This window comes from Doryrhamphus excisus, chromosome 16 (assembly GCF_030265055.1).
Source record: "Doryrhamphus excisus isolate RoL2022-K1 chromosome 16, RoL_Dexc_1.0, whole genome shotgun sequence".
NCBI lineage: Eukaryota > Metazoa > Chordata > Actinopteri > Syngnathiformes > Syngnathidae > Doryrhamphus > Doryrhamphus excisus.
This window is the reverse complement of record NC_080481.1, coordinates 12,576,051-12,600,421: the sequence shown is the minus strand read 5'-3', so window position 1 is coordinate 12,600,421 and position 24,371 is coordinate 12,576,051. Positions and strand designations below refer to the sequence as shown.

Below are 24,371 nucleotides of genomic sequence, written 5' to 3'. Positions count from 1 at the left end.
TAAGTATTCCAACTTTCTTCATAATTAAACTTCATGAGTGTACTTATAACCTCATTTTCCAAAAATCTTAACTTTATAGATATATTTTTTGTTTTTCAATATTTTAACTCTGCATTGCAACTATTTTCTCATTAAAATTCTGGCTTTTGTCTCCAATATTTTGGCTTTATTTTTAACTTTCCTCGTGGAAATTTGCATAATTACTGCTTTATTTTCATAACGTTAAATGACATTGTAGAAAATCAAAATTTCCACAATATTTACATCAATATTTCAACTTTGCTACTAAAATGTAATTTTTTTTTGGTCATGTAAAGTTGCTAATTTTTCATGATATTTTGACTTTATTGTTGAAAAATTACTGCTTCTTAAATTTTTATAATAAAAAGAGATGGGTAGATTCAAAATTGTAAAATGTGCATGTAGGATCAGATTTCTATTTGATGTCTGGTAGAACGTGATCAGCTGAATTTAAATCAATCCCATTTATTTGCCAAGCAGGAGCATATTTACACAAGCACACAATGCAAGCCAAAAAAAAAAAGCATTGTTTGAAGCCGTTCAGCCATCATATTGATGCATACAGTATTCCGCTTACAGAAATTTAAGCCATCAATTCACAGTTGGCATTTTCCACACTGACCAAAAAAAAGGCTGTCACATTAGATGCTTTTGTATTGAAGAACACTTCACATATTTCACATTATTGAATGAAACAAAGCTGCAAGTAACGTGGCTCAAACCTCTAAAAAGGCAACTCCCACATTTTTTAAAATAACCGATGCACATTTCGAGGATTCGAGGATGTCACATGTGGGACTGTATTCAGTGGACAGTTTTACAGTACCTGTTTTAAGCTACAACAAAATAATATTTGCTCTTGTAATTATTTTCACAAAAGAACGTGGTTCCCGCTGTGTGTGGATGGACAGTGATATGTAATAAAAGCTTCACAAACAAGCAACACGGTTATTATAAGGCAAGCGACAAAACATATTCACTTAAGAATGGAGTGGTATTAAACAACACAAGACAAAAATATTTGCAGTCACACCCTACAGCATTCATCCTGAGGTGGATGAGGCACATTGAGACCCTGATGAGGGCTTCGTCAGGACATGTAGTCCAGAGAATAGAGACGTAACCGGGGGCTGCTGTTTGGATCCGCTGTAGGTATGGAGTGGTTGAAGGAGTTCTTTGCTGGAGAGTCTGGGGTGTGAGAGTAAAAAAAAAAAAAAATCAAAGGTCATGAATAGAGAATGTGAGAAAACAGTTGGTGTTATATAAACCGAACACTTTTTCTCAGACTACTTGTGAGTAAGAGTCAGATGTTCTGTTTAATTGGAGTCTGTAAAAGTGGCACTGAAAAGCAATCCTCACTGATTGATGCAAGGGAAGGAGCTGACTGACATTTTGGACAAATTTGTATTCATTCAAATGTCTTTCACATATTATTTTTCTGACAGGAGGCACCACAGGGACTGTGTCGTACCAGTGATAGGCGTCCTCTGGATGAAAGAAGAGGGGTATGTTTGTTGCTTGGGAGAGAACACTGTGTGGAGAACTGCGGGAGACAATACATGACATCATTGAAAAGCTTCACACAATCAAAACAGCATCACGTGCAAAGCCGGAAACCACTAAAATGGTGTGGGTGAAGACAACCACAATGGATCCCATCAGACATCCTCCTCTGGGGAACACGTGTATGTAATAAAATTACATTGATGATCAGAGCAATCAATCCAAATTAACTGTAAAAGCGTTACATCCTGGTAGGATACAATGAACATGACAAGGAACACATTAGGCACCGGCACCCTACCGATGATAACGATAGCTGTTCCGGCAAGCAGGGCGAACAGGGTGAACAGCATCATCTGGTAACAGTTCTTAAAGTCGGGTAGCGGGAGGCCCCCCTCCATGTTAACAAGTGTTGCAGCAGCTGCTAAGGAGAGAGCACAGGATGAGAAAACAGCCTGGGCTAAAAGCTGGGAATATGTACAACACAGTATCATTTATTAATTACAGCAAAGAGAAGAGAAAGTGTGTCAATACAGCAATGAAATTTGAATGGAGAGAGAGGATTGTTTTGGTAAAACTAGCCACACAAATGAAAAATGGAACAATACCTGTGGTCTTTAATGTTTAATGACAGCCTCGTGCTTGTTGCTGTGACTTGTTTTTGTAAAATCCTCCCGACATGACGACTGTCATGATGATGCTTGCTGCCGCAAAAAGCTTTACAATAGCAGCCTGTCACTACGAAGCGGCGTGTACAATGTACCACAGATTTTACTTATGTGGGTCACATTGGAATCAGAACAAATTGAGGTAATGGAGGGGAGGGGGGTACATGAGTACAAATTTAAAACAGACTGATTACATTAGCGTTTAACAGAGTTAGTTAATGTGCTTGAACATCTCACGTCAACAGCACTGCACAGTGCAGAATAAAGGAATGTGCATTATATGACCAAATACGTACGTTTGATGATAATGTTGTGCATTAAAGGGACTATTCTCCCATGTGCATCGGGGAAAAGGCACATAAAGCGGAGATACTGGCTACATAATAGCCTTGCGCACATTCTTCCCTCAACTTAAAGGGGACCCCATCATAATAATTTTCGTCCCTTTGTATTGAGTTATGGACTCATATACACAGTATCCTGAACAGAAAGCTTTCTAGATCTTCCAGATTCTGCACCTCATCCTGCAGTGTTTCCATGGACTTCCGATTAAACGGTCAGCTTAATTTACTCCCTCCGGCCCTCCTCTAGGTAAGCCCACTCTGCTGTGATTGATCACACGCCCAAGTGCTCCCGAGGACTTCCAGATACATCGATCCGTGTTTACTGAGTGCAGGCAAATTGCAGCCCATATAAGGAAGAAGTGTTAGAAAAAAAACTGTGCAAACCTCATTATCTGACACTTTGTCATCGTTTAACATGAGAATATAACATTGTAACAACATGTATAGCTCAGAAAGTACTTTTGCACCTACACGTTTCCAAGTCCAGAACCCCAGGAAGGTGAAACATGATACTGCACCTGAAGTTTGGTACATACTAATCTATATGTATTCAGAATATGAATAACAGAGACATGCTTAAGTCCAAATGAGAGAACAGGCCCCTAAGATCTTGAAGATGGAATCTATATTGTGTGCTAAATGAGAAATGGTCGTCGTACATGGTGCTGTGAACAATTTAGTCATTTGTTTCTTAGATGTTCTGACTATGTTAGGAAGCCCACAGTTTTGCATGTTCATGTTCTTCATGCTTCACACATAATGTGTCTTTTTTGGCCATTGCGGCCACTTTGTCTGGTGGTACCTGGATGTACCATAGTTGTGTTCTGTGTGACGCAGATTGAGCCTAATGTGTATGACTTTCTCCGATGCTCCACAGAGAGACATGCATTTTCTCTTCTTCCTTTTCACTTTGTCCTTGTTCACAAATGTTAATGCTGTGTGTAAATGCATAGACGTCAGATTTAGTAATAATGTGCTGTGTGTGCTGAGTGCTAGTGTGCATATTTATTTGGTGCATAATCTCATGCTCTTATGTCCATTTTGCTCAACAAAAAGCCTCTTATTGTGTTTTTAATTTCCTTACTTATTTCTGTACTTTATCTGCCATTGTTTTCAAAATGATACTTGTGTAACATTTATTGCCTTGTTTTTATGATTAATATTTTCAATCATTTCCCCTCAGCCAACCATAAAGGGACTTTTGTTTCCTAAAAAAAATCATATATTCATATAATGAGTTACTATATATTCATATAATAATTACATAAATCAACAAACATGTCTTATTGTGTGCTTATTGTGGTTTGTGTTTAAGAGTGTAACGGTAGGAGGTACATGGCTTCAGGTCAAATGTCTGAACGGGTACGAGACTGTGAAAAGTTTGGGAACCACCACTCTCAATATTTTAGGAGGCATCAAATTGCGACTTGGCAGAGAGGACAACTGACCTTGTATGTTAGCAACTGGATCAGTCACATGTATCAAAGTGACCGGGATGATGAGACTCTGACCCAAGGAGGCGCTACTGATAGAAATGGAGGCAGAGCCAGCTGCTTGGAGATCCACAGCACTGATGGTGTACTTTGAGAAACTAGTGAAGCCGCTGTGCACCTCACTCTCTTGAATGCTAATAACGGGAGAACTGGACACCACCTAAAAACACACCAAAAAAAAATGCCTTACTCTTTCCCTTATTAAACATAAGAAGGAAAATTTGTATCTGACCTCCACGTCTGCTAGTGCAGCAGCTGGACCGAAAACTGTGAGCTCCGCTGATGAATGCAGGTTTGAGAGCAGCAGCTCAGTCAGGTCCGAGTAGAGACCAGGCTCTATCGGGAGTCTGGCGCTGACCTGTTCCCCAGAGAAGGCACTGCCCTCCAGGCCAGCCTTCACCAGCAGGTTGGTCATTGACATGCTGAGAACTCTGGTCAGCTGGTCCGCCATTGGCTGCAAGGTCATGGAACACGTGTAGAAGCCTATGGCAAAGACAAAAGATAAACAGAAAGTGGATCATGAGGAGGGGAAACAACTTGTCAGTTTTCCAAAATAACGTGACAATCAAAGTTAAGCACTATAATCCCGATTTCTACCCGATACATTAGCAAGTAAGAGTCAACTCCCACTCTGCTCTAATCTCTAAATTTGTAGGTGAAAGGTCATTTGCACAGTCACATGCTCCTGTTAAGACCTCAGTTGGAATTAGTGGAGAGGTTGCAGCCTTGAACATGTTGTGGATTCCCTCAGAGATAAGCCAGTGACTAGAGTGAAGTCCCAAACACAATTAGACAAGCTTTCAGGCATCAGGGAGTCTCTGCAGTTCAATACATCAAGCTGTCACCTTTTATGGCCTCTGTTAAATACACTCCTTTTGGCAACACATATATTGATTGTGGCCTGTAACCAGTATTTACCTGAAGCATACACATGGCAACTAGACCTAAGTTTGGTTCAGGACATTCCTTGTTCTACACAAACATAGACTCAAACACTATTAACACACGATGATGGGGGCGACCTCTGTGATTCATCGGGAAAAGATGCAAGGGCCACTTTGATATTTTTTAACAACATTCATTTTCTACTGCTTATCCCCACGAGGGTCGTGGGCATGCTGGAACCTATCCCAGCTGTCTTCGGGCGAGAGGAGGGGTACACCCTGGACTGGTCGCCAGCCAATCACAGGGCACATATAGACAAACAACCATTCACACTATTTTGCAGTCACCAAATTTGGAGTTTGGTGACTTTTTTCCAAGTTTTTGGAATGTGGGAGGAAACCGGAGTACCCGGAGAAGTAGGAGTACCCATGCATGGAGGGAACATGCAAACTCTACACAGAGACGGCCGAGGGGGGAATCAAACCCAGGCCGCCTTGCTGCGTGTCCTGCACACGAACCACTCATATTAAGAAGTTACATATATTTTGAGAAAAACTGCATCTTAGCTTTGTGATATAGGTGAAAATAAATAGTATGAACCATTTTTCCTAACCTAAATTTCCAAAAATTACAACTTTAGTTGTAATTGTGTCTCATTATGTTACAACCCTTTATTCTTGCAAAATTTCTCATTAGTTTACAGTTTTGTTTTGTTAAATTATATTTTTAGAATGTGCTGCGGCCAATAATAATAAAATAAAAAGGCCGTACTTTTGACAGCCCTGCTAAATATGATCTACTGTGGTGCATAATATTCTCCCCGTATGAATGCGAATCCGGGAAAGACATACCAATAATGGGGTCGAAGCTTGTGTATGATTTAAAGACGCTGCTGGCAGGAAAATCAACGGCATCGCTTGTAAAACTGAGGTGGCAGGTGACAGAAGTTTCTGGCTGGAGTTGTGCAATGGCTTCTGTCTGGATAGAGGAGCAGGTTCCTGCAGGGTACAACACAAAACAGCAGAAGTAATCAAGACTAAATTAGATAATGTAGAGGTATAAGGCACTGCATGCAATACTCGTCTATCAAAAATGCTCTCTTCAGAACCTTCCAGGTATCAGACTATAACGTGAAAATATTGGTTGTTTCTTATACTTACTAGAATTTATAGTGAGAGGATGGAAACTTTTAATAAATATTTCAGAAGAGAATCTTTACCAATGAGGTTGTTTCCTTGCTCTCTGGTGGTAAGCAGGACTTTATTTTCCTTTCCAACTCTGACAGGTGAAGCCTGCGCCATTGCTGCAGTCTTTGTAGCTGCCTCTACCACAACCTTAACAAAAGACAAAGAAATTATAGTTTAAGATGTATGCTGGAACTCATCTAATTTAAAGCTTTGCTATAGTCTGTGATGCAATTTCATTAAATCTTAACTTTACAGACGGATTAATGTCCTCAAGCATATAGATATCAGCGATATTCCATTTTCACATCTACAAAGGAGATATCTGTATAAATGTACAGCTTGTATTCAGCTAAGGAGATGGAGGTATGCTAATGCACAAATCTAACCAATTCATCTTCTCCCTACTTCATGTGTGAGCATCCCAAAGATGCTCATGTGTCATGCACACACACACACACACACACACACACACATTCAACTCAATCAGTCTATGCCCGGCAGGGGGTGACTACACTCCTGTTCTACTTCTGATCTCATTGTGGTATATTGCTCAGGATTGATGCGGGTAAACGGGAAGCAGAAGCAATCAAAATCTCTCGGGAAGGGACAGGTGTTGACAGTCAAAAAGCAACCGGGACTTCAATTTACATAATTAGAACACAATCAGTTTTTTGCGACTCATTCATCAAAAGTATGGCTGCCAGGAGTAAACTAATAAAGCTCATTTATCACTAAGCATCAGTGAATCCTTGCAGCGATGCACGTCTATCCAAACAGTATACCTCTCTGTATGTTTTTAAAACACCGGGTATCTCATAGTACACAGTAGCTGTCCCATAGTCTCTGGCTACAGCTGCACCAGTTTTGGGGTCCACCTGGAGCACACCATCAGCTGAGGAGCTCCAAGTACCGTGGCCACCTGAACAGGAGATTGCATGCAAGGTGATGAACTAAAACTGATGGAAATGCGTAAGACCTTACAGCATCACTCATAAATTGACTGATTTGACATGAGTCCATACTTCTTACCTTCTTGACTGGCCAGGTGTGCACCGAAGCAAATGACATCTCCCACTACTAGTTTCTGGGCTTCAATCGGATCGATGGCATGCTCCACAAGAAGCGGAATATAGTCTGCCACTGCACTGTTTTCACTGTCAAACACTGCCAGCAGCGTGAGGCCCACGTTGACCGTCCTGACAGTCAAGGTGTGGTTACCAGGCCCGGACCACACCTGCACCAGATCATCCCTGACAAACAATTTACAGCAAGCAGAACTTTGAAATGTGTACTTTGGAACAGCAATTTTAAAAAGGCATAACCAATATTATGAATGACAGACCAGTGTTTCATTGAGCAAATATTAAAACCTAAAAGGTTGATAAAAATTACAATATTACAGTTAATCATCCACACAAAATGATGTTCTTGACATTAAACTCAACTGTGTTTCAGTAGCTTTGGCACCTCACACATCAGTAAAAACCACTGGAGGTTTGATAGGACGTGGAGGTAGAGTGGTGACTGAACTGACCTGTTAGTGGAGAAGGTGAGATGGCTATTGGAGCTGTGGAGGGCCTCTCCAGTGCTGGCGTGAAAATGAACAATGAAGGTGAGGACTATGCCCAAGGGGAGGGCTTTCAGGCTTTCTCTGGTGTATGTGTGCAACATTGGACTGGTGCTAAAGCGCACATAGGACACAGGCACCACCTGACAGAGGAAAATAAAGGTTGCATTGTACTCAAGGATAATGTCACGTCAACACATAGTAGGAGATGTAGCAAGTAATTGTGACTGTGAATGAATATTGTCTGTATGTGAGGTCAGAGGAAAGACATGTATGAAACTTAACACATGAGATATATATTAAACTTAATAAGCAGATTGATAGGTCATTTGATGAACAACAGGAGGAAAAAAAAGCCAGACAGGAAGCCTCTCGAACTGACCTTTACTGCAATGGTGAGAGTTTGATTGACACCAAAGGACTCTTGTGAGGTGACCAGCAGCGATGAAATGCCAGTGACCGAGCCAGAGAAGAGGAAGCCCTTATCGTCAACTTGTGCGATAACAAGCTGGCGGTCTGTGCAATCCAGCATCCGATAAGAGAGTGCCCCCATTCCATCCCTAAGACATCATCAACACAATTCAAATTACACACGACTCCAAAGGGGTGCATTATTTCTAGGACAAAAATCACTGTGATGCTTTTCCAAATGAAACCTGACAGGAAAGGGATGTGGAACTCACCTGTTAGTTTCGAGTTTGAGTATCGAGTTTGGAGCAATCAGTATCTCTCCGGACTCAATTTTGGGATTAACCATGTGCAGCTTGTCATAGACCTTAATCAAAGGAGCGCACTATTATTAGCAAACCTAGAGAGCTTTTGAAGTGATGTCACACTCCGATACATTGTGACATTGGGTGCAATCATCTTTTATCATCTTATCACTCACAAAGCTAACAACTTGGGGGAAGTGGGGGGTGTTTCAGGAGAGGCATTCAAGCACAGTACAAAGAATATTAGGTCATGTTTTTTTAAGAGTTGTACCTGGATTTGAATCTCATCTTTGAGCTCTGGAAGATTACCAGCAATTTGACCAACTACTGGGTCCACAACTTTGAGGACCACCTTGAGCCCTGTCCGGCCTCTTGTTCTTCCAGTCACACTCATGCCGAAGTTGTGCTTGGAGCTGAGCTCCACATTAGCCTGAGGGTTTGGAAGACAACAGCGATGGTGAAGCAGGAACGACAAGGAAACTGTTCTTTTTAGAGCATCAAGTCAATGGAAAAAAAAACACCTATTGTTTGCACTCTGCCAAGTATTTTTATTTCAACAATTAAGAACTCACGTGTATAAGTAGTATGTAATGAAAGTTGTTGTCATGTCTTTATATTTACCAGTTTGGTGGATTTAATCTATGTTAATTAATCATAAAGGTCACAAGTACTGCAAATAATGTATCTTCTCATGTTACTGTGATTTAAGTTGGATTTAATTAAATATTCAAAGTTGGAAGCTAATCTGATAAATGATAGCCAAGAAAAGCAATGCCTCAGTGTTAGAAAGTAACATACCTCAGCGTGTCTTGTCTGGACATCTAGGATGTCCCTCTTGTTGGTGGACCAGTGGAAGGTGAGGCCTGGCACAGCATTACCAAAAGTAAAAGGTGTTTGACTATTGGTTAAACCCATCACATATACAGGCATCTGTAGAAGAAGATAAGAAACCATTACAAAACGCATATTTCGGCGTAAACAGGCTATTTGATGTACAAGTTGTGTACCTGCGCTCCTGTCTTGAGTCGCGTGATGGGAGCCCTGATTCGAATGGCTGTCAGACGCACTACCTCAACGTCTACTTGATCCTGAGGACACGCATTATTAGTTAAAGAGACCAACAAACTCACCTGCATCACCCCATCATTCTATTTACCTTAGACACAACAACTAGTTTTCCAGTTTCGGCATCAACAGCTTGAACCAGTCCTGTCACAGTGACATTACCGATGGTCACACCCCTGACATGACCGATGCCGTTTACAGAGGCAATATCCTCATCGGAGATGGAAAATAGAATATTGGACTGAGGCTGAGGGCCGCCCTCTGATGTAATCTACAAGCAAAGATAGTTTGACAGACAGGAAAATGAAAACAATAGACTCCCTCAACAGATATTTTGTAATGTAGTACCATTATTTAAGAACAGTTCTCATAGTTAAGTTTACTGCGACATAACTGCCAGCAAAACTCATTATATGAACTTTCTGAAGTGGTACATAACTTGCGCATATTACCCAATGTAATGTTAGGTAATTAGATGGCTTCCTGATTAGATGGCAGTGCTTTTTAATGACAGCAGCAATCCAGTTAAAGAGGCCCTCGAAAGGACAGCAAGGAGGCCAGCGATGTCTTCCAGATAGACTCTGGCAAAAGGTCCCTTTTGGAAGATTGACTGCGGACCAGATGAACTCTTCTGGCACGTTAAAGTGAGGCTGGCCGCTGCCAGCACAAGCAACAGTAGCACACACACCTGCATCATTGCTCCAATCAGTAGTGTCATTTTCCTGGGAATGAGCTTGAATGGTGGAAATACCTATTAAGAAAAAGATACTTTGCAGTTTGTGTGATGGCGGTTGTTGTCAGTGACAATAAAGACGACAGTAACATTCACAATACCTCAATTTGTTGAGGAGCAGATGATATTTTCCGCTCAGTTTTATCCACTATGACAGCAGACAAACTGGTCTGGCCAATGGAAACACCTTTTACTAGGAAAACCGCTGTGTCGTGTTCTGTGGACTCTGCCACTGGTCTATAAACAGAGACAATAATACAGGAAGCTTTACATATTCTCCACAACAACATATAAAGTTTTCACTTACATTAGTGAAACTATTGAAGAGGCTGCCTTGACTTTCAAATTCATGAATTGGAAATAGCTGGCTGGGAAGGGCCTCTTGTTATCATCCAACACTCTGACGTAACAACGTACTGATTTACCAATCTCCACCTGTAAATGAGACAAATGAGGCCAGACATTTGGGAAAAAAAATCGGTTCACAGGAAGGGCAAGCCAAAGCTACGTTAAGGACCAGTACAAACATATTAAGTGCTCAAATATCACTGAGGCACGTATGGAATGAGGGTTTCTGATAATACAGCAGGAACTGCAATGAAGGATTATCAGACTGGAAACTGACCTTGTCGACCACTCTCACATTCACTTCTAGTATGTCAGAAACATGCACCGAGGCTTTGACTGGTGATGAGAATGCCAAACAGAGGTCGTGAACCATCACTTGCACCACCCCTGGGTGAACTGGAGCAATCTGGGGACATGAAGAAATCCAGCAGAGAGATTATAATTGGCAGCAGAAGCACTCTGGATCACTGATTTATTTTCACCTCTCACTCATTACTTAAATTCTATTCCAGATATTACCCCTTACCTGGGCTGTTCTTTGGGCCTCGTGGAATTCCACATCTGCAATCCCTTTAGCACTGGTATTCATAAAAAAGTAACCAGACCCCTCTCTCAATGCCAATTTAGCCTGCAAAAAAAAAAAAACACTCAATTTAAAGCCTTGCATCGCGGGTCAAAATTGTAATAAGACTAAAATTCATCAAGAAAAAAGTGATTCTGGTAAACCTCAGGCATTTTCTGAACAACTGAAGTCTCCAAATCAATTACATAATCATGTGTTAGTCTTGTGTTTTAATAGGTCACCCGAAAAGAACCCCCCCAAAAAACAGGTCAGATTTTATTCTCCCATTTCCGTTCAAACTGTTATGGCAGTGTGAGCTGATGTAATTTGTCTTTTCAATGGTGGACCCCAGGAGGACGAGCATTCGCTGGAATGGATGCTAATGGGGCGTCAAATGAAACCAAATGTTTAACAATTCAAGTTCATCTGCATATTTGTGCATGCTCTACAAGTCACTGACCCCATGTGCAAACCGAAATCCTTAATTGGCTGTTAATCCCAACACCTGATTAACAGGTCTCTTTTATTATCGAGGATTAAAGTACAAGAGGTGCCCACTGAGAAGAGTAAACAGGGTCAAACATTATCGTCAATCTGTTTTGTTTTTTCTTACCACTTTTCCATTTCAGGGTCATGAGTAAGCTTGACCCTATCCCAACTGACTTTGAGTGAGAGAAGGGATAATCCCTCCACTGGTCACCAGTCAATAACAGGGCCCATTTAAACAAACATGTCACATTCACACCTATCAATTTAGAACCTCCAAATAACCTTACGTGCATGATTTGGGACTGTGGGAGGAAGCCAGAGTTCCAAAGAAGTTGTTGTTGAGAATGATGATTATTCAAAACAGACAAAACATTCATGTAGCAGTGGAATAAAACCTATTGACATCATGGTCATCCCTTACCCGCACATCTGGGTGGTTGTATATGATCAAGGTGTCCGGGAAAACATTCACATCATCTACTAACATGAGCTCCAATGTTGCTGAGACGGGCGTCAAAGGGTCTTGCTATTCAGAAGAAACAGAATGAATACATATAAATATTCATATATAAAGTAGGGCTGTCAAAAATAGCGCATTAACGGTGGTAACTAATTTCTTTAATTAATGACATCAAATATTTTAGTGTAATTAACACATACGCATCACGGCAAGCCACGCCACACAGAGGCACAGTGTAGCATCGTTGCAGAGTCACACAGAAATTCAGGCTTATTTTTAGGCATACTTGCGTTTTATAGAAAATAATACAGTTTTATATGCAGAAAATGACGCAAAAATAATTAGAAATGCCAACTGTTGCAAACGTCCCATACATCCTGGTAAAATCAAATGCAATCGTGTTTCTCATCTTTATTAAAGTGTTGGTTATGGCCCCATGGCGGGTTATTTAGCATTAACAATGCAACATGTGGAATTTGTGCAAATTTTCTTTGATTGTAATTACCAGGATTTCTGTCGCTACTTTTTTTCTCATGCTTTGAGCCTTGTGCCTTAAACAGTGATGTGTCTAATTTATGGCTTAAAAGAACGACAGTTCCCATGATGCTCCGAGAGTAGCTTCAGGAAGTAGTGAATTGGACAAGTGAAGTGAATGCTAATATCACGTATTAAAGTCATATGCAGCCACCAGGATTTAATCTGACAAATCTTAAGTAAGTTTGATCAAGTGTAGAACTCCTATAGCTTGTTTGGACTGTGGCAGATGTTAAACACTGATGAAAAGAAGCGCCTCACGTCTCATCAAAGCTAATGAAAGTTGAGCGGAGGTAGGATTGCAAGGTTTATAGCATGTCTTTTGTCACAGTGTCGCATGGCAGCCACACAGCCCTTCACAACATTTAACTTGTGCCTTTCCTCGTCTATCTGAAGACTGTGGCTCAAGGCATTATAAAGGATATTATTTATAATCAAGAAATCACACTAGCTTTAGGTACTTGCTACCGTTCTACTGTGGATATGTACTACAAAGAGTTAACGCCATTCACCACCTTGCATGCGTCAGCAGGCCACTGCCACAGCTGCGACCAAACTGATCAGACAAAATATAATTTAGGACACTTACTCGACTGTGAACCTTCGCCGCTTTGATATGTGAAAGCTGGTAATCCAGTGCTGTCACTGTGACGGCAGAAATCCCTGACTGATGATGCACAACAACAGTCTGTCGTCCTGCCACAGATGACAAAGAATAATAATTGCTACACAAAAAGCAATCAATATGCAATATGACATCACTGAAATGGACAGAAATGAAAAGGATACACTCCGAGGAAAAAAAAAAGATTCTAATGAGAAATTGAAGCTTACAGCAAGTTGCTTATAATTTAAATTAAGAAAGGTTTTACCATGCAGTTTCTTTTGTTTGTTTTCATCCTCAAAAAGTTGAAGAGTCATGGGGAAAATGGGCTCAATACTGGCCAGGGACACTTTAGTTGATTCCCACACCATGTTCAGTGAGCTAAAATTGTCAAACTTCCGTCCTTGTTGATCAAAAGCTGCAAGGTCCAAAACGGTGTTACGGTGATTTGAAACGGGTACCTTCAAAGCAACACATATATAATGACGCCATTATTATAAATATGGCACCATTTTACAAAAACAACATCATTACAATACTGAAGAGGAAACCACATGCGTACCACTTGTTTGTTCTGCTGCAGTAAAGGGCACGGCAGGTCCAGTGGTGGAACGGCGTACACTGGGACCAGAGTGAGTCGGGACGGGGTAGTGCAAATAAACTTTACAGATGTCAGCTCCACAGCGGGATAAGGGTTGGTCACACTGGCTTTGTTCCCCACCCTCACGTCCAGCAGCTGTACAATTATGATAACAGATTATGATAAATACAAAGCTCATGATAAAGGGACACGACAGTATCTTTCAAAAAATTAAAAACATAATGAATGGCTGAATTTGGCTAAATTATGCACACTACCCAGTATTACATTATTTAAGGAGTATAAAGATCTCACCTGCTCTCCCAGGACCCTGCAGGTTGTTCTGACCCAGTGCTGATTGTAATTATGGGATGATGGGCTGGTCAGAGTAAGGCTCACACTTTCTTCATCCTCTGCTTCCAAGGTGCAGAAGAATTTGGAGGGCTCGAGAACCCAGGGCCGAGGCCCACCTTCGAAAAGCATATCTTTGGAGGAACCAAGACTCACTACAGCCACAGATACAGGGTCAATCGCCTGTCAAAGGACATAATGAATACAACCAATTAAAGCAAAGACAGGTGAAAAATCAAAACGCATAATGTAGCCTGGATGTAATATTCAGGAGGAACAAACGTGTGCACTCCGGGAGTATTGGAACATCCCACAATGGGACATTTGTCACCTCATCATAACATGTCCTACTGTTGAATTCTGCATTCCCCAACAACTGCTAAAAACTCTGTCTCATTCCTATGCGGTAGAGAGTCGTGCACGTATAAATCAGACTAGCAAGCGTATAATGCATAATTAAAATGCATAGAGCCTGGAAGAAATCCAAGAAGGGAGGATTTGAACATTCGCTGATGATCGCATTTCTGTCTTGATTGTGAGGGCAGGCTGTTTGTTGTATGAATGTGTAGGTGCGTGCACAAGAGGCTTTGCTGCCTGAGAGGACAAAGGCTAATTGCCTCTTTAAGGGAAGAATAACACCGAATCAAAACAATAGTTGCAGTTGAGGTGTGCGATTGCTAGACCCTGTCAGTGTACAGTAGCATTCAAGGGACTCGAGATTCCTGTTAGAGGAACAAATTCAATATGTGCAAACGTGATTAAAATGATAAATGCTTGATACTCACAGTGAGGGGAACATAGGCTGCGATGGTGATCTTGGCATTGAGGTGAACGTTGCCATGGATGTAGCTGACCAGGAGTGTGGTGTAGCCAGGGGCAAGGGCTTTGGCTCTCACTCCACTGCAGTGCCCCAGGCCTGGAGCTAGTCGACCTGCATAACAGAAAAATAAGCATTAGGGGACACATAAAAGTAGCAGTTTTAATTAAATAAAAGGGCTAAAAATATTTTATTTTTTAATTTCACATGGTTGATTCCCCAGTCCAGGGTGTACCCTGCCTCTCGCCTAAAGACTGCTGGGGTAGGCTCCAGCATACCCGCAACACTAGTGAGGATAAGCGGCAGAGAAAATGGATGGATGGTTAGTTAATTCCTCCACAAGAGGGGTACACTCTGGACTGGTCACCAGTCAATTACCCGACACATACTGTATAGACAATCATTCGCTTGCACGTTCACACCTATGGGCAATTTAGTCTCCAATTAATGTGAGAGGAAGCTGCAGTAAACCTACATAAGCATGAGGAGAACATGCACCCGCTAACTGTGCATGACAAGGTCTAACTCTGTCCATTAATATTCATTCATTTTCTACCGCTTATCCTCACTACGGTCACGGGCATGCTGGCGCCTATCCCAGCTTGTCTTCGGGCGAGAGGTGGGTTACACCCTGGATTGGTCGCCAGCCAATCACAGGGCACATATCGACAAACGACCATTCATACCTATGAACAATTTGGAGTCGCCAATTTGCGTAGCATGCATGTTTTTGGAATGTGGGAGGAAACCGGAGTCCCCAGAGAAAACCCACATATGCACGGGGAGAACATATGCAAACTCCACACAAAGATGCCCAGGGGTGGAATCCGTCCATTAATATGTATAATTTATTTTTTTTTCTTCTACTAATAAGAAATGAAATCAATAATTAACTAAAATGTGATGCAACACTTATTTTCCATCCAAATTCTGTGAATTGGGAAAATGTTGTAATTTTCTTGCTTTGCTTCTAAGCAAATGAATACAACAAAAAAACAACAAAATAAATCCCACATTTAAACTCTAACAACAAAACCTAAATAAGCCCTCTCTGTCCCAGCTGGCATTTAATCCGTGAGGCACTGTGACCAGTTGTAACTCACATCGACAAGCTGTACAAAACAGAATGATCAATGAATGACTCCTTGAGTGAGCGTCTACTGGTTAGTGACCTTCACATAAAGCCAATCCTCCTGTAAGTGGAGGAGCCTGCAACATGACAGGAGGAGGTGCTACTCTTTACACAGGTCAGCAGCCGCTACACAACACAATGTGTTTGTGGACTTACCTTCCAGTTGCTGAAAGATGCCAGGGCTCTCCTCATCAACCTTCAGGTCAAAGTGGGAACAGTCACTCAGCATGACGTGCTCCATCCCCTCTTCCTCTAGGAGGCCAAATATCCTGAGGGGTAGCTCCAGAGTCAGGCCCACACGGGCTTCCACTTGGCAGGGAGCAAAGTCCATTGCCACAGGTTCAACAACATATACCTAAAAAAAATATATATTTCATATTAAGGACTACTTGCACTAATTTGCTTTCATATGTGAAATTATACAATTTTATAAATAAATGCTATAATACACATTCAAGGAAATAGGTAGAAGGTGCATTTCGAAAACAGCTCACAACAAAGCTACAAGTACACTGCAAAAATTGGGAATGAACTCCCAAAAGTGAAAAGTCTGTTTTGCTTTAATATAAGGAAACACAATTTAATATCTCCATTAATATAACCCTGCTCCCTTGTAATTAAGAAAGTTACCCAGTTGATGAGGGGGAACTCTCCACGGCACATTTGACTAGAATAAAGACTTTCTAAGTCTTAATAATTTGCCATGATTTGTTTGTTTTTTCACATAAGCAGTACCACGGCCAAGTAACATGTACTGTAATACTAATCAGTGTCATCATCTGTTGTGCAGATGTTGTTTTCTTTTATTGATGTGATTTTACTTAATTTTGTGTTTGTTCAAACAAGCATCTTGTTTAGTCTTTGTGGCGAAATTGAGAGCTGTGAATCTGTGAATGACGCTGTTCTGCCTAGTCGTCATACCTTCATCTGTCCAAAGTGGAGTGGATTGCGGAGATCATGAGCAAAAACAACACTAACACCGATGTCACTGACTGTGGTCATCACACCCTTGACAGTCACTGTGGCCACAGCTGTGTTGGAGGAAGACCAGCTGAAATTTCCACTACCGCCTGTTGCCTAACCAGAAGATCAACAAAAACAGTCAAATATGTACCTGTCATTGACATTGACTACTCATAGGGCAGGATGAAGGGTAACACTTCTGCTCTCAACTCGTTAAAAGGTCATTGAAGCATGCATCTCACACATACTAATGAACTGTACCTTAATTGTGTACTGATAAGCGCCGACCTTGGGTTGCCATGGAAATGTGAGAATACTGGGACTAAGAACTATGGGTTTATAAATTTCCACATCCTGTTCATTGTGGATCGGGGTGACAAGTGGGTGGACCCCACCTCTCTAAAACAAAACATAGGACATAGAAAATGATCACAGGCTTTTGCTGAATTGGCGGAAGTGGACAGAATGATTGCGATACTGCAGTTGAGTGACCCACTCACTTCATCCACCACAGCTCTTAAGGTGGCATCAAAAAGGGTAAGACCTTCTTTTACAGCTTTGACATGATGAAATGATCCATTGAGGGAAGAGTGCAGGATTTCAAAGTGTTCCAGCGGGAAAACAGAGTCAATACGGATATTCTGCCAAAAAGAAAAAAAAGAAAAAGCAACATTATCAGTTGTGCTTCAAGCTACACTGAATTACAGAAAACAGCAGAAAAGATGCCATCTGGAATCCAAAATGTGCAATATGTGAGCAAATAGGGATGGGTGTCATTCATATTTGAACTGATACAGTACTGGTACAAACTTCTTTGCTGTGACCTACACTACTACCAACACCAACGGACGATTGTGGTCATTGAATCACTTTGTGTATAGAAGCAGCAGCTACATTTTTAAGAAGTTTTCCTTGCAGAAAGCTGCTTTGGTTCGTGAGATTTTGGTGCTCTTGAGAATCTCAAGGTGAAAGGAAGACAAAATAAATTGCGATCGCCATTTCATGGTTGACTATGGCCTATTTGTCAAAAGATTCTGAAAAACAAATTATATGTACCCACGTCACTAGTGAGGATAAGCAGCACAGAAAATGGATGGATGGAAGTTACATGTAGTATTGTGGTTACTAGGCATCAGCTACACTGATGAGACATGACCTTCACACTGCACGTAGCCAGCCATGCTCTCCTCTCATTCAGTGTGGAAGTGGTAGGTTTTTTTGCTTCTTATTTTTAATCCATTTGATTGGCGCCATGACACATCAAAACATGGTTTTGATTTTACATTAAATCTGTATTCTGCAGTACAGACAAATTAGTACTGTTTTTGGTACCTATCCCTCTGAGCACAGCAACCACTTTTAAACAAATGGGTATCGGGGTATTGTTAGTATTTTATTTTATTATTAATTAATTTTATTCGTATTTTAAAACAATGTAAATAATCTACTTGTACAGTGAAAATTATGTTGTTGTTTTTTATCGAGTCTTACTTACATCAGAGAGGTGCATTTTGTTTCCAGATTTATCAAACACTTCAATCAGGATATCATACTCTTGGCCCGTTTCCAAAACCCAACTATCTCCTGGATGAATTTTAAAACCTAAATAAAACAGAACATAGATTTTAAAAAACAACACCATAAACATTCTATTAAAAATGACTTTTCCTGTAAAGAGAGAAATGGGAGTGAAGCAACCAACCGAGGTAACCGGGGTCAACAACAAACAGAGTGCTGTTGGGAAGGCGAAAGACTCCTTGCATTCGAAGACCTAAATAGATACTTGTAAGGAAAATAAAAACCAGACACTGTAAATATCAATACTTCTGCTTGTTAACATTTCAATCAGATTAGCACCTTGAAAACCAAACATCATCCTCGACAGTTCAACGACACAAGTGAGACTGTACATTAATAGCAAAAGAGGTTATGGTCTAGTACAGCCCATTAGCACATTATTAAGCCTCCGACTGAGCCAAGCGAGAATATTTCAGACGGATACTTTTATGGTCGAGCACCACATTGATGTGTCCCTGTTGAAGTGCAGTAACTGTAGAGGTTCTTTGATCCAGACGAGCAACGGCAATATCTGGCTTTCCGCTTGGGTCAATCACACTGTTTTGAAGGTGCAGCTCATACTGATCACATGGCATTGAGAGCTCTTGGGAAAAAAAAAAAAAAACAGGGCACATGTTATTATAAGAGCTAAATGTACATACAGAGAGCCGTATTCAACAGTCTTACCTGTTATCGAGCCCTGTCTTATCTTCAGGACTTGGTATCGGATAGACGTTCCGGCCAGCAGGTAGACATCATAAGCAGGGCTCAACAAGATATTCTCTAAAATTAGTAGTTTCACCTCAGCTGGATGCACATCCTGCAGCACAGGATGTCATAGCAACAGAGTATAAGCTTCCAGACTGAGATGGCATTGTGTAAGTGAATTTGCCATATGACATGGCTTGAGAAAATCAATGGATACATGTTTCAGTATCATTTATTACGCAACAAAATATGTTGTGCTAAATTAAAAACTCTAGAATGCATTAAATTAAATAATATATTCTAAAGTAATCTGTAATATAGTAGTATCCCCCAACAAAACACATTTTTTTTGTTAGCCAAGTGTATCTGCACATTTTTTTAAATTCCAGTTATCTTTCTTTTGATGATTGTCATACAGTGGACATGGAATTCTGAAATTCCAATTCAGGTTGGGATGAAACTTTAACCCTTCTTGCTATTTTTAGATCTCTAAAATCGCTAGAGGTTTGCGGTCACACAGAGGCCACAATTTAAAATCGTCTTGTCTTCTAACAGACGAGGAAAACCTGGAGGCTGTTGGGGACCGGCACACATTTATTAAAATATTTTTTTTGCACTGAATGCTGGAACACTATCTTACCTGATATAGTGGTTCTTGTATTTTGGCTTTCACCTTTGCATGTCCTGTTTTCAGGCCCGACACCAAAATGATATTGCCCTGTTTGCCAACACGTTCCATTTCCGATATGTATCCAGGAGGTGTGTATGTCGACTCTGAAAACTTCAGAACCCTTGTAGACAAATACAAAGACACACACAAGGAATGCTATGTTACTTTAGCAGTCATTTGCATTTTACTGGAAGGAGGTTAATGTAAAATACTGATTTATTCAAATTTGCCAAGTGCCAACTAGTAGCTTGTGATCGACGGGTTGGTGACCCCTATTGTAGACATTGCAGATAGTAAAGGAAGACCCACCGTAAAGAGTTGTAAGAATCAGAGAATCCATTTACATCCACGTCTTTTACTAAAGTCCAGTCAAACATCAGACCTGCAAGAGTGCTGAATGTGTTTCCTGTAATAGATAGGGGAAAAAAATAATAAATTCATGCATTTTTCTTATGCACAAACAATAGATAGCGGATTAAATGAGGAGGTAACTAAGAATGGAACGGGGGATATCTGCATTTATTTGTTTCTCAGATCAATATGCATCTGGACATAATGGATTCTGAACACATTCACCTGACAGCTCCTGACAGCTAAATTAGTTAGAACAAAAACCAATAGGCATTTGATTGCAGGCTCCTCAACATCCTTTTACAATGTACTCCAAATAATTAATCTAAAGGCCAAAGTCGGCAAAACATAAAACATGATACTCTGGAGTCTTAAACAGAAAGCATCCAACTGGAGCCGCAGCTCGTTTAGTTAAGTGTCTTTCCCTTTAATGGAACTAGTGGATAAAAAATAAACAAAATCAGGTCAGGGATGGAGAGAAAACCTTACCTGGAGGGCATAAGACATTGCTTTTACATTTTTAAGAGGAACAAATACACAATAGAGGAGTGACTATGTGTATGAACACAAAGACATGTACTGTAAATAGTACACGTCCGGTATATAGGTCAGGACGAGCTGGGGTTTGCTAATTATTCTTCTCTTGATTATAAGGGAGTATTTAACAATCACCAGCAGCTATAATAATGAGAAGAGCCTTATCTTGTCGACACCTTCAGAGTCCAGTGCATGAATTTCAAGTGCAAGGGGTGAATCCTCCAGGTGGAGCTCCCTGGTGGTGGACACAATCTGGATGTCACTGATGACGTCAACGATTGCATCACAGCGCAGTACCTGTCCTGTCACTGAGAATAGAGAAGATACAATAAGTACTGGACAAACGCAAGAAGGTTAAAGCTGACAACAGCATAAACATAGAAATGTACTTGAACTGTTTATCTAGGTAAGATCTGGTTGGACAGAGGAGACCATGTTTTTGAAAAAGGATGTGATGATAACGTGACAAAAATATGATAAAAAAAAAAAATACAAAGTCACTATATTTATAAATGGTATTATTATGATTGTGGTAAGTGGGGTTGATATCGACGCCGTGTGATAAGTGGCCATTAGTAATATAATTGCATGTGAAGTGACGCCCATCAACTTATGTGACAGTATGTGTAGCTTATTACATGTGTGTATAGGATGTAGTATTCGAGTGTATGTATGATTTATTCATACTTGTGGACCACAGTCCCAGGGAGATTTATTTTGGGTTCCACAAAGATGATGTCGAGCAAAGTGATGCTAAGTGAGTATGAAAACTGTCATAACCATGCAAAGCACATTATGTAAATGGGGCCTTGTTGGCGCTTTTTGAGTTTTTTTTTTTTTCAGAAGGCTTTATAGGCGAAATAGGTGCGTCACATTACGTGCATTATATTTCATTGAAAGTACTGTGTCCCAGTTGATGAAGAAATCAACAAAAAGCAATTAATTAGTATTTCCTGCAATTATTTTCAGATGATTTGAGGTCATCACCCAGCCAGGTAGGAAAAATTAATTTAAAAGCTACACCACATGGGCATGGATTGATGGATGTCTTGATTGATGTCTTTTTGACACTTACCAACATCTTCGGCCAGAATGATGCTGGTCAATCTGGAGGGCTGGGTGGAGAGAGCCTGGAGAACAGCTCTCCTGGAGCAGCCCCGCCCAATGTCTTCATCCAAAGGCTGGACGCTTGCCACCTCTGGTCGTGTTGAAGTCCTGGAAGAACATGACATGATTATACTGGTAAAATATCTTTAGTCATCCTTATTTTCAAGCATTCTGGATTAAAACTATACACTGAAGACCTTGACTATATGGGAATTTCCCAAGAGACACAAAGCTCCTTCTATACTGTCCTGTTATTTCATGTTAATATAATAATCCTGCCTCTTCTCTCTGCTGGTCTTGGACTGTCTGTTCAACCGACAGTACTGTTCTCTCCACAACAGTAGCATCCTAGACACAGCAATAAAGTAAAAAATCCATTAATAAATCCATTTTCTATATCACTCGGTCTATTATCGCAGAAATTCAAACCTGGATCTCCCGACTGTGCCTCATTATACAATATGTGCCATATTATGGAAATAGTATGGTGGCTGGGAATTTGACAGTATTATACAGCAACCAATTTATGCAGCTAATGTTAGCATAGCATGGGACTGGCACTGCTAGAAATAGGGAGACGTATCAAAATATATGGTGATGGCCAGTACCTCATTTCGGTGCTAAATATATATAAACTGAGCTACCTGCAACAAGTGTTTGAAGATGATATTGTGCAAGTAATGTCTTGTAAGTAATGCAACGTTCCAACAGAGGCAAAGATTATGACACTTAGGCCTGTAAAAAAACGATAATTAACAGCACAATTATTGACCAGCAAACTTTGTTATCGTGACAGGCATAGTGACACTATTAAACTTTATTGCAGACCTTAATATGCCAACAGTATTGCTCAATTCCAACACTATCAACTTGCATGTTTATCCGTCGCTATCCACACCGACACATAACACTTCCTCATTATGGTGCAATCATGAACGTAGGAATTCAGAACATCAACATTACAACACAGCACACTGAATGAGATATGAACCATTTAGTTGGGGTTTTTATGTTAAATTACACTTCTACAATGTGCCACGGGCCAATGAAAAAAATATGTTGTGGGATACAAATGGCTCCACTTACCTAAAATGCTGATAATTTTCTGTAAAGTTGCTGCTTTTGCTGTGATATTTATGACAATTTATTCATTTTTTTCATATTGATGAACTTATTACTTGGTTATCATTTTAGCTTGATTATTGAAGAACTTTAAAATTACTATTATGTTCATCTGGCATGTCATAAATGTAATTATAAAAGAAAAAAAAACACATTTTTCTATTTTTCCATTTTTAAAGTACCATTTGGGGCACTGTTGAAGTACTTGCAAAATTTGTGAAGTAACAATTTGGCATTGGTATCAGAGAATACTGTATTTAAACAACACCCAACCCTACCTAGTAGCCAGGCAAAGTTCATCTGTGCTCTTTCAACTTGCAAAGTTTCTCATTCTGCATTTATTTTAGTGTGTTTGCTTTTGGCTTTAGATGCTTACTGTACTGTGGAGCGTTTGGATTTTATTGCACGTTTGCCCCTGTAAAATTGGAGGTGGCTGCTTGACAGGTTTTTCCTCTGTAGCAATGCAATCTCAACCTTTCAAGGTTAGGAAAAATTCTTCAACCCTTAATAATGACACCAACACCCCTGATTGTGCATGTGTGTAGTCTGTATGAATGTTTCTCCTCTCTGGGATTTATCCAAGGATCTACCTATGCATCTCCAAGGGATATTGGAGCCTTCCATGACTCTCTCATTCAAGGTTACTTCCTGATTATAGGGGATGTCTGTATATTATCTAACGAAACTAAAATAGATGATGCGATGTAATACTGCAAATGTTCAGATAAAGGCAAAAAGAAAGTAATGCTGACAAGAGATGTTTTTCGTGCTATTTTCAGGCACACACACATTGAGAGCACTTGCATGCAGGATGTAATATGACACTTCCTCTGCGAGCATGTGCTTACCATCTACTCACCATTTGTAGCAGCCGTCGGTGGTTTCCAGTGTGAAGTTAATTCTTGTACCCCTGGCAAGCGGCAGCAACACTTTGGGCATATTTAGCCTGGAAGCCCAAGTGGTCTGAAACACGCTTATTAATGTCAGGCACACTAACGCGAACTCTTTAAGTGTAAGCATTTCCGCTCAGTGAAATAAGGACATTTGTTGATAGGGCAACTAAAGGGTAGAAACCGTAAACTTGTGAACACAACTTATTCCGTCTCAGTAAAACATTACTATTCTTACAATACTGGCGGAGCTGGGGGTCCCTGTAGTGAAGAGACCAATACTGAACTCGATTGTCAAACTCAAAAACGCAACACACGTAAACCTAGCAAAATACATGCCGAGTACCCGCCATTAGCAACTATTGGACTTGATAGGAGCATGCCGGGAGTGAGGTCACGTCACACTACAG

The 24,371-nt window shown here is 40.5% G+C and overlaps 1 protein-coding gene across 2 annotated transcripts; it reads right to left on the bottom strand.

Moving 5' to 3' along the window:
* Positions 1-470: 470 nt before the first annotated feature.
* nup210 (nucleoporin 210) lies at positions 471-24,334 on the bottom strand. 2 transcript variants are annotated; one of them, XM_058052135.1, is made up of 40 exons: positions 23,931-24,334; positions 21,918-22,057; positions 21,019-21,150; positions 20,264-20,360; positions 19,925-20,075; positions 19,264-19,396; positions 19,022-19,180; positions 18,722-18,790; positions 18,515-18,621; positions 17,520-17,660; positions 17,281-17,418; positions 16,978-17,133; positions 16,213-16,411; positions 14,893-15,038; positions 14,072-14,290; positions 13,739-13,912; positions 13,445-13,637; positions 13,162-13,268; positions 12,000-12,104; positions 11,054-11,155; positions 10,805-10,933; positions 10,487-10,614; positions 10,281-10,416; positions 10,135-10,197; positions 9,538-9,717; positions 9,389-9,469; positions 9,180-9,311; positions 8,653-8,811; positions 8,352-8,443; positions 8,051-8,228; positions 7,636-7,811; positions 7,131-7,351; positions 6,884-7,020; positions 6,134-6,248; positions 5,766-5,912; positions 4,262-4,512; positions 3,985-4,189; positions 1,826-1,948; positions 1,493-1,564; positions 471-1,209 (listed from the first exon to the last, which is right to left on the bottom strand). In XM_058052135.1, the coding sequence occupies exons 1-40, from the start codon at positions 24,089-24,091 to the stop codon at positions 1,112-1,114; spliced, it is 5,652 nt and encodes a 1,883-aa protein (XP_057908118.1). In that variant the 5' UTR covers positions 24,092-24,334; the 3' UTR covers positions 471-1,111. The 2 variants fall into 2 exon arrangements, with proteins under 2 accessions (XP_057908118.1, XP_057908119.1); XM_058052136.1 differs by having other exon boundaries at positions 1,826-1,945.
* Positions 24,335-24,371: the final 37 nt, after the last annotated feature.

Bases quoted from the DNA above. Each gene is read 5' to 3' on its own strand.
- nup210 (XM_058052135.1), bottom strand. From the start codon at position 24,091: ATGCTTACACTTAAAGAGTTCGCGTTAGTGTGCCTGACATTAATAAGC. The intron at 17,134-17,280 runs GTACAGTTCATT...TCTTCTGGTTAG, and splicing joins CTTATCAGTACACAATTAAG to GCAACAGGCGGTAGTGGAAA. The intron at 10,198-10,280 runs GTATTGTGAATG...TTTTCTTAATAG, and splicing joins CTGCTCCTCAACAAATTGAG to GTATTTCCACCATTCAAGCT.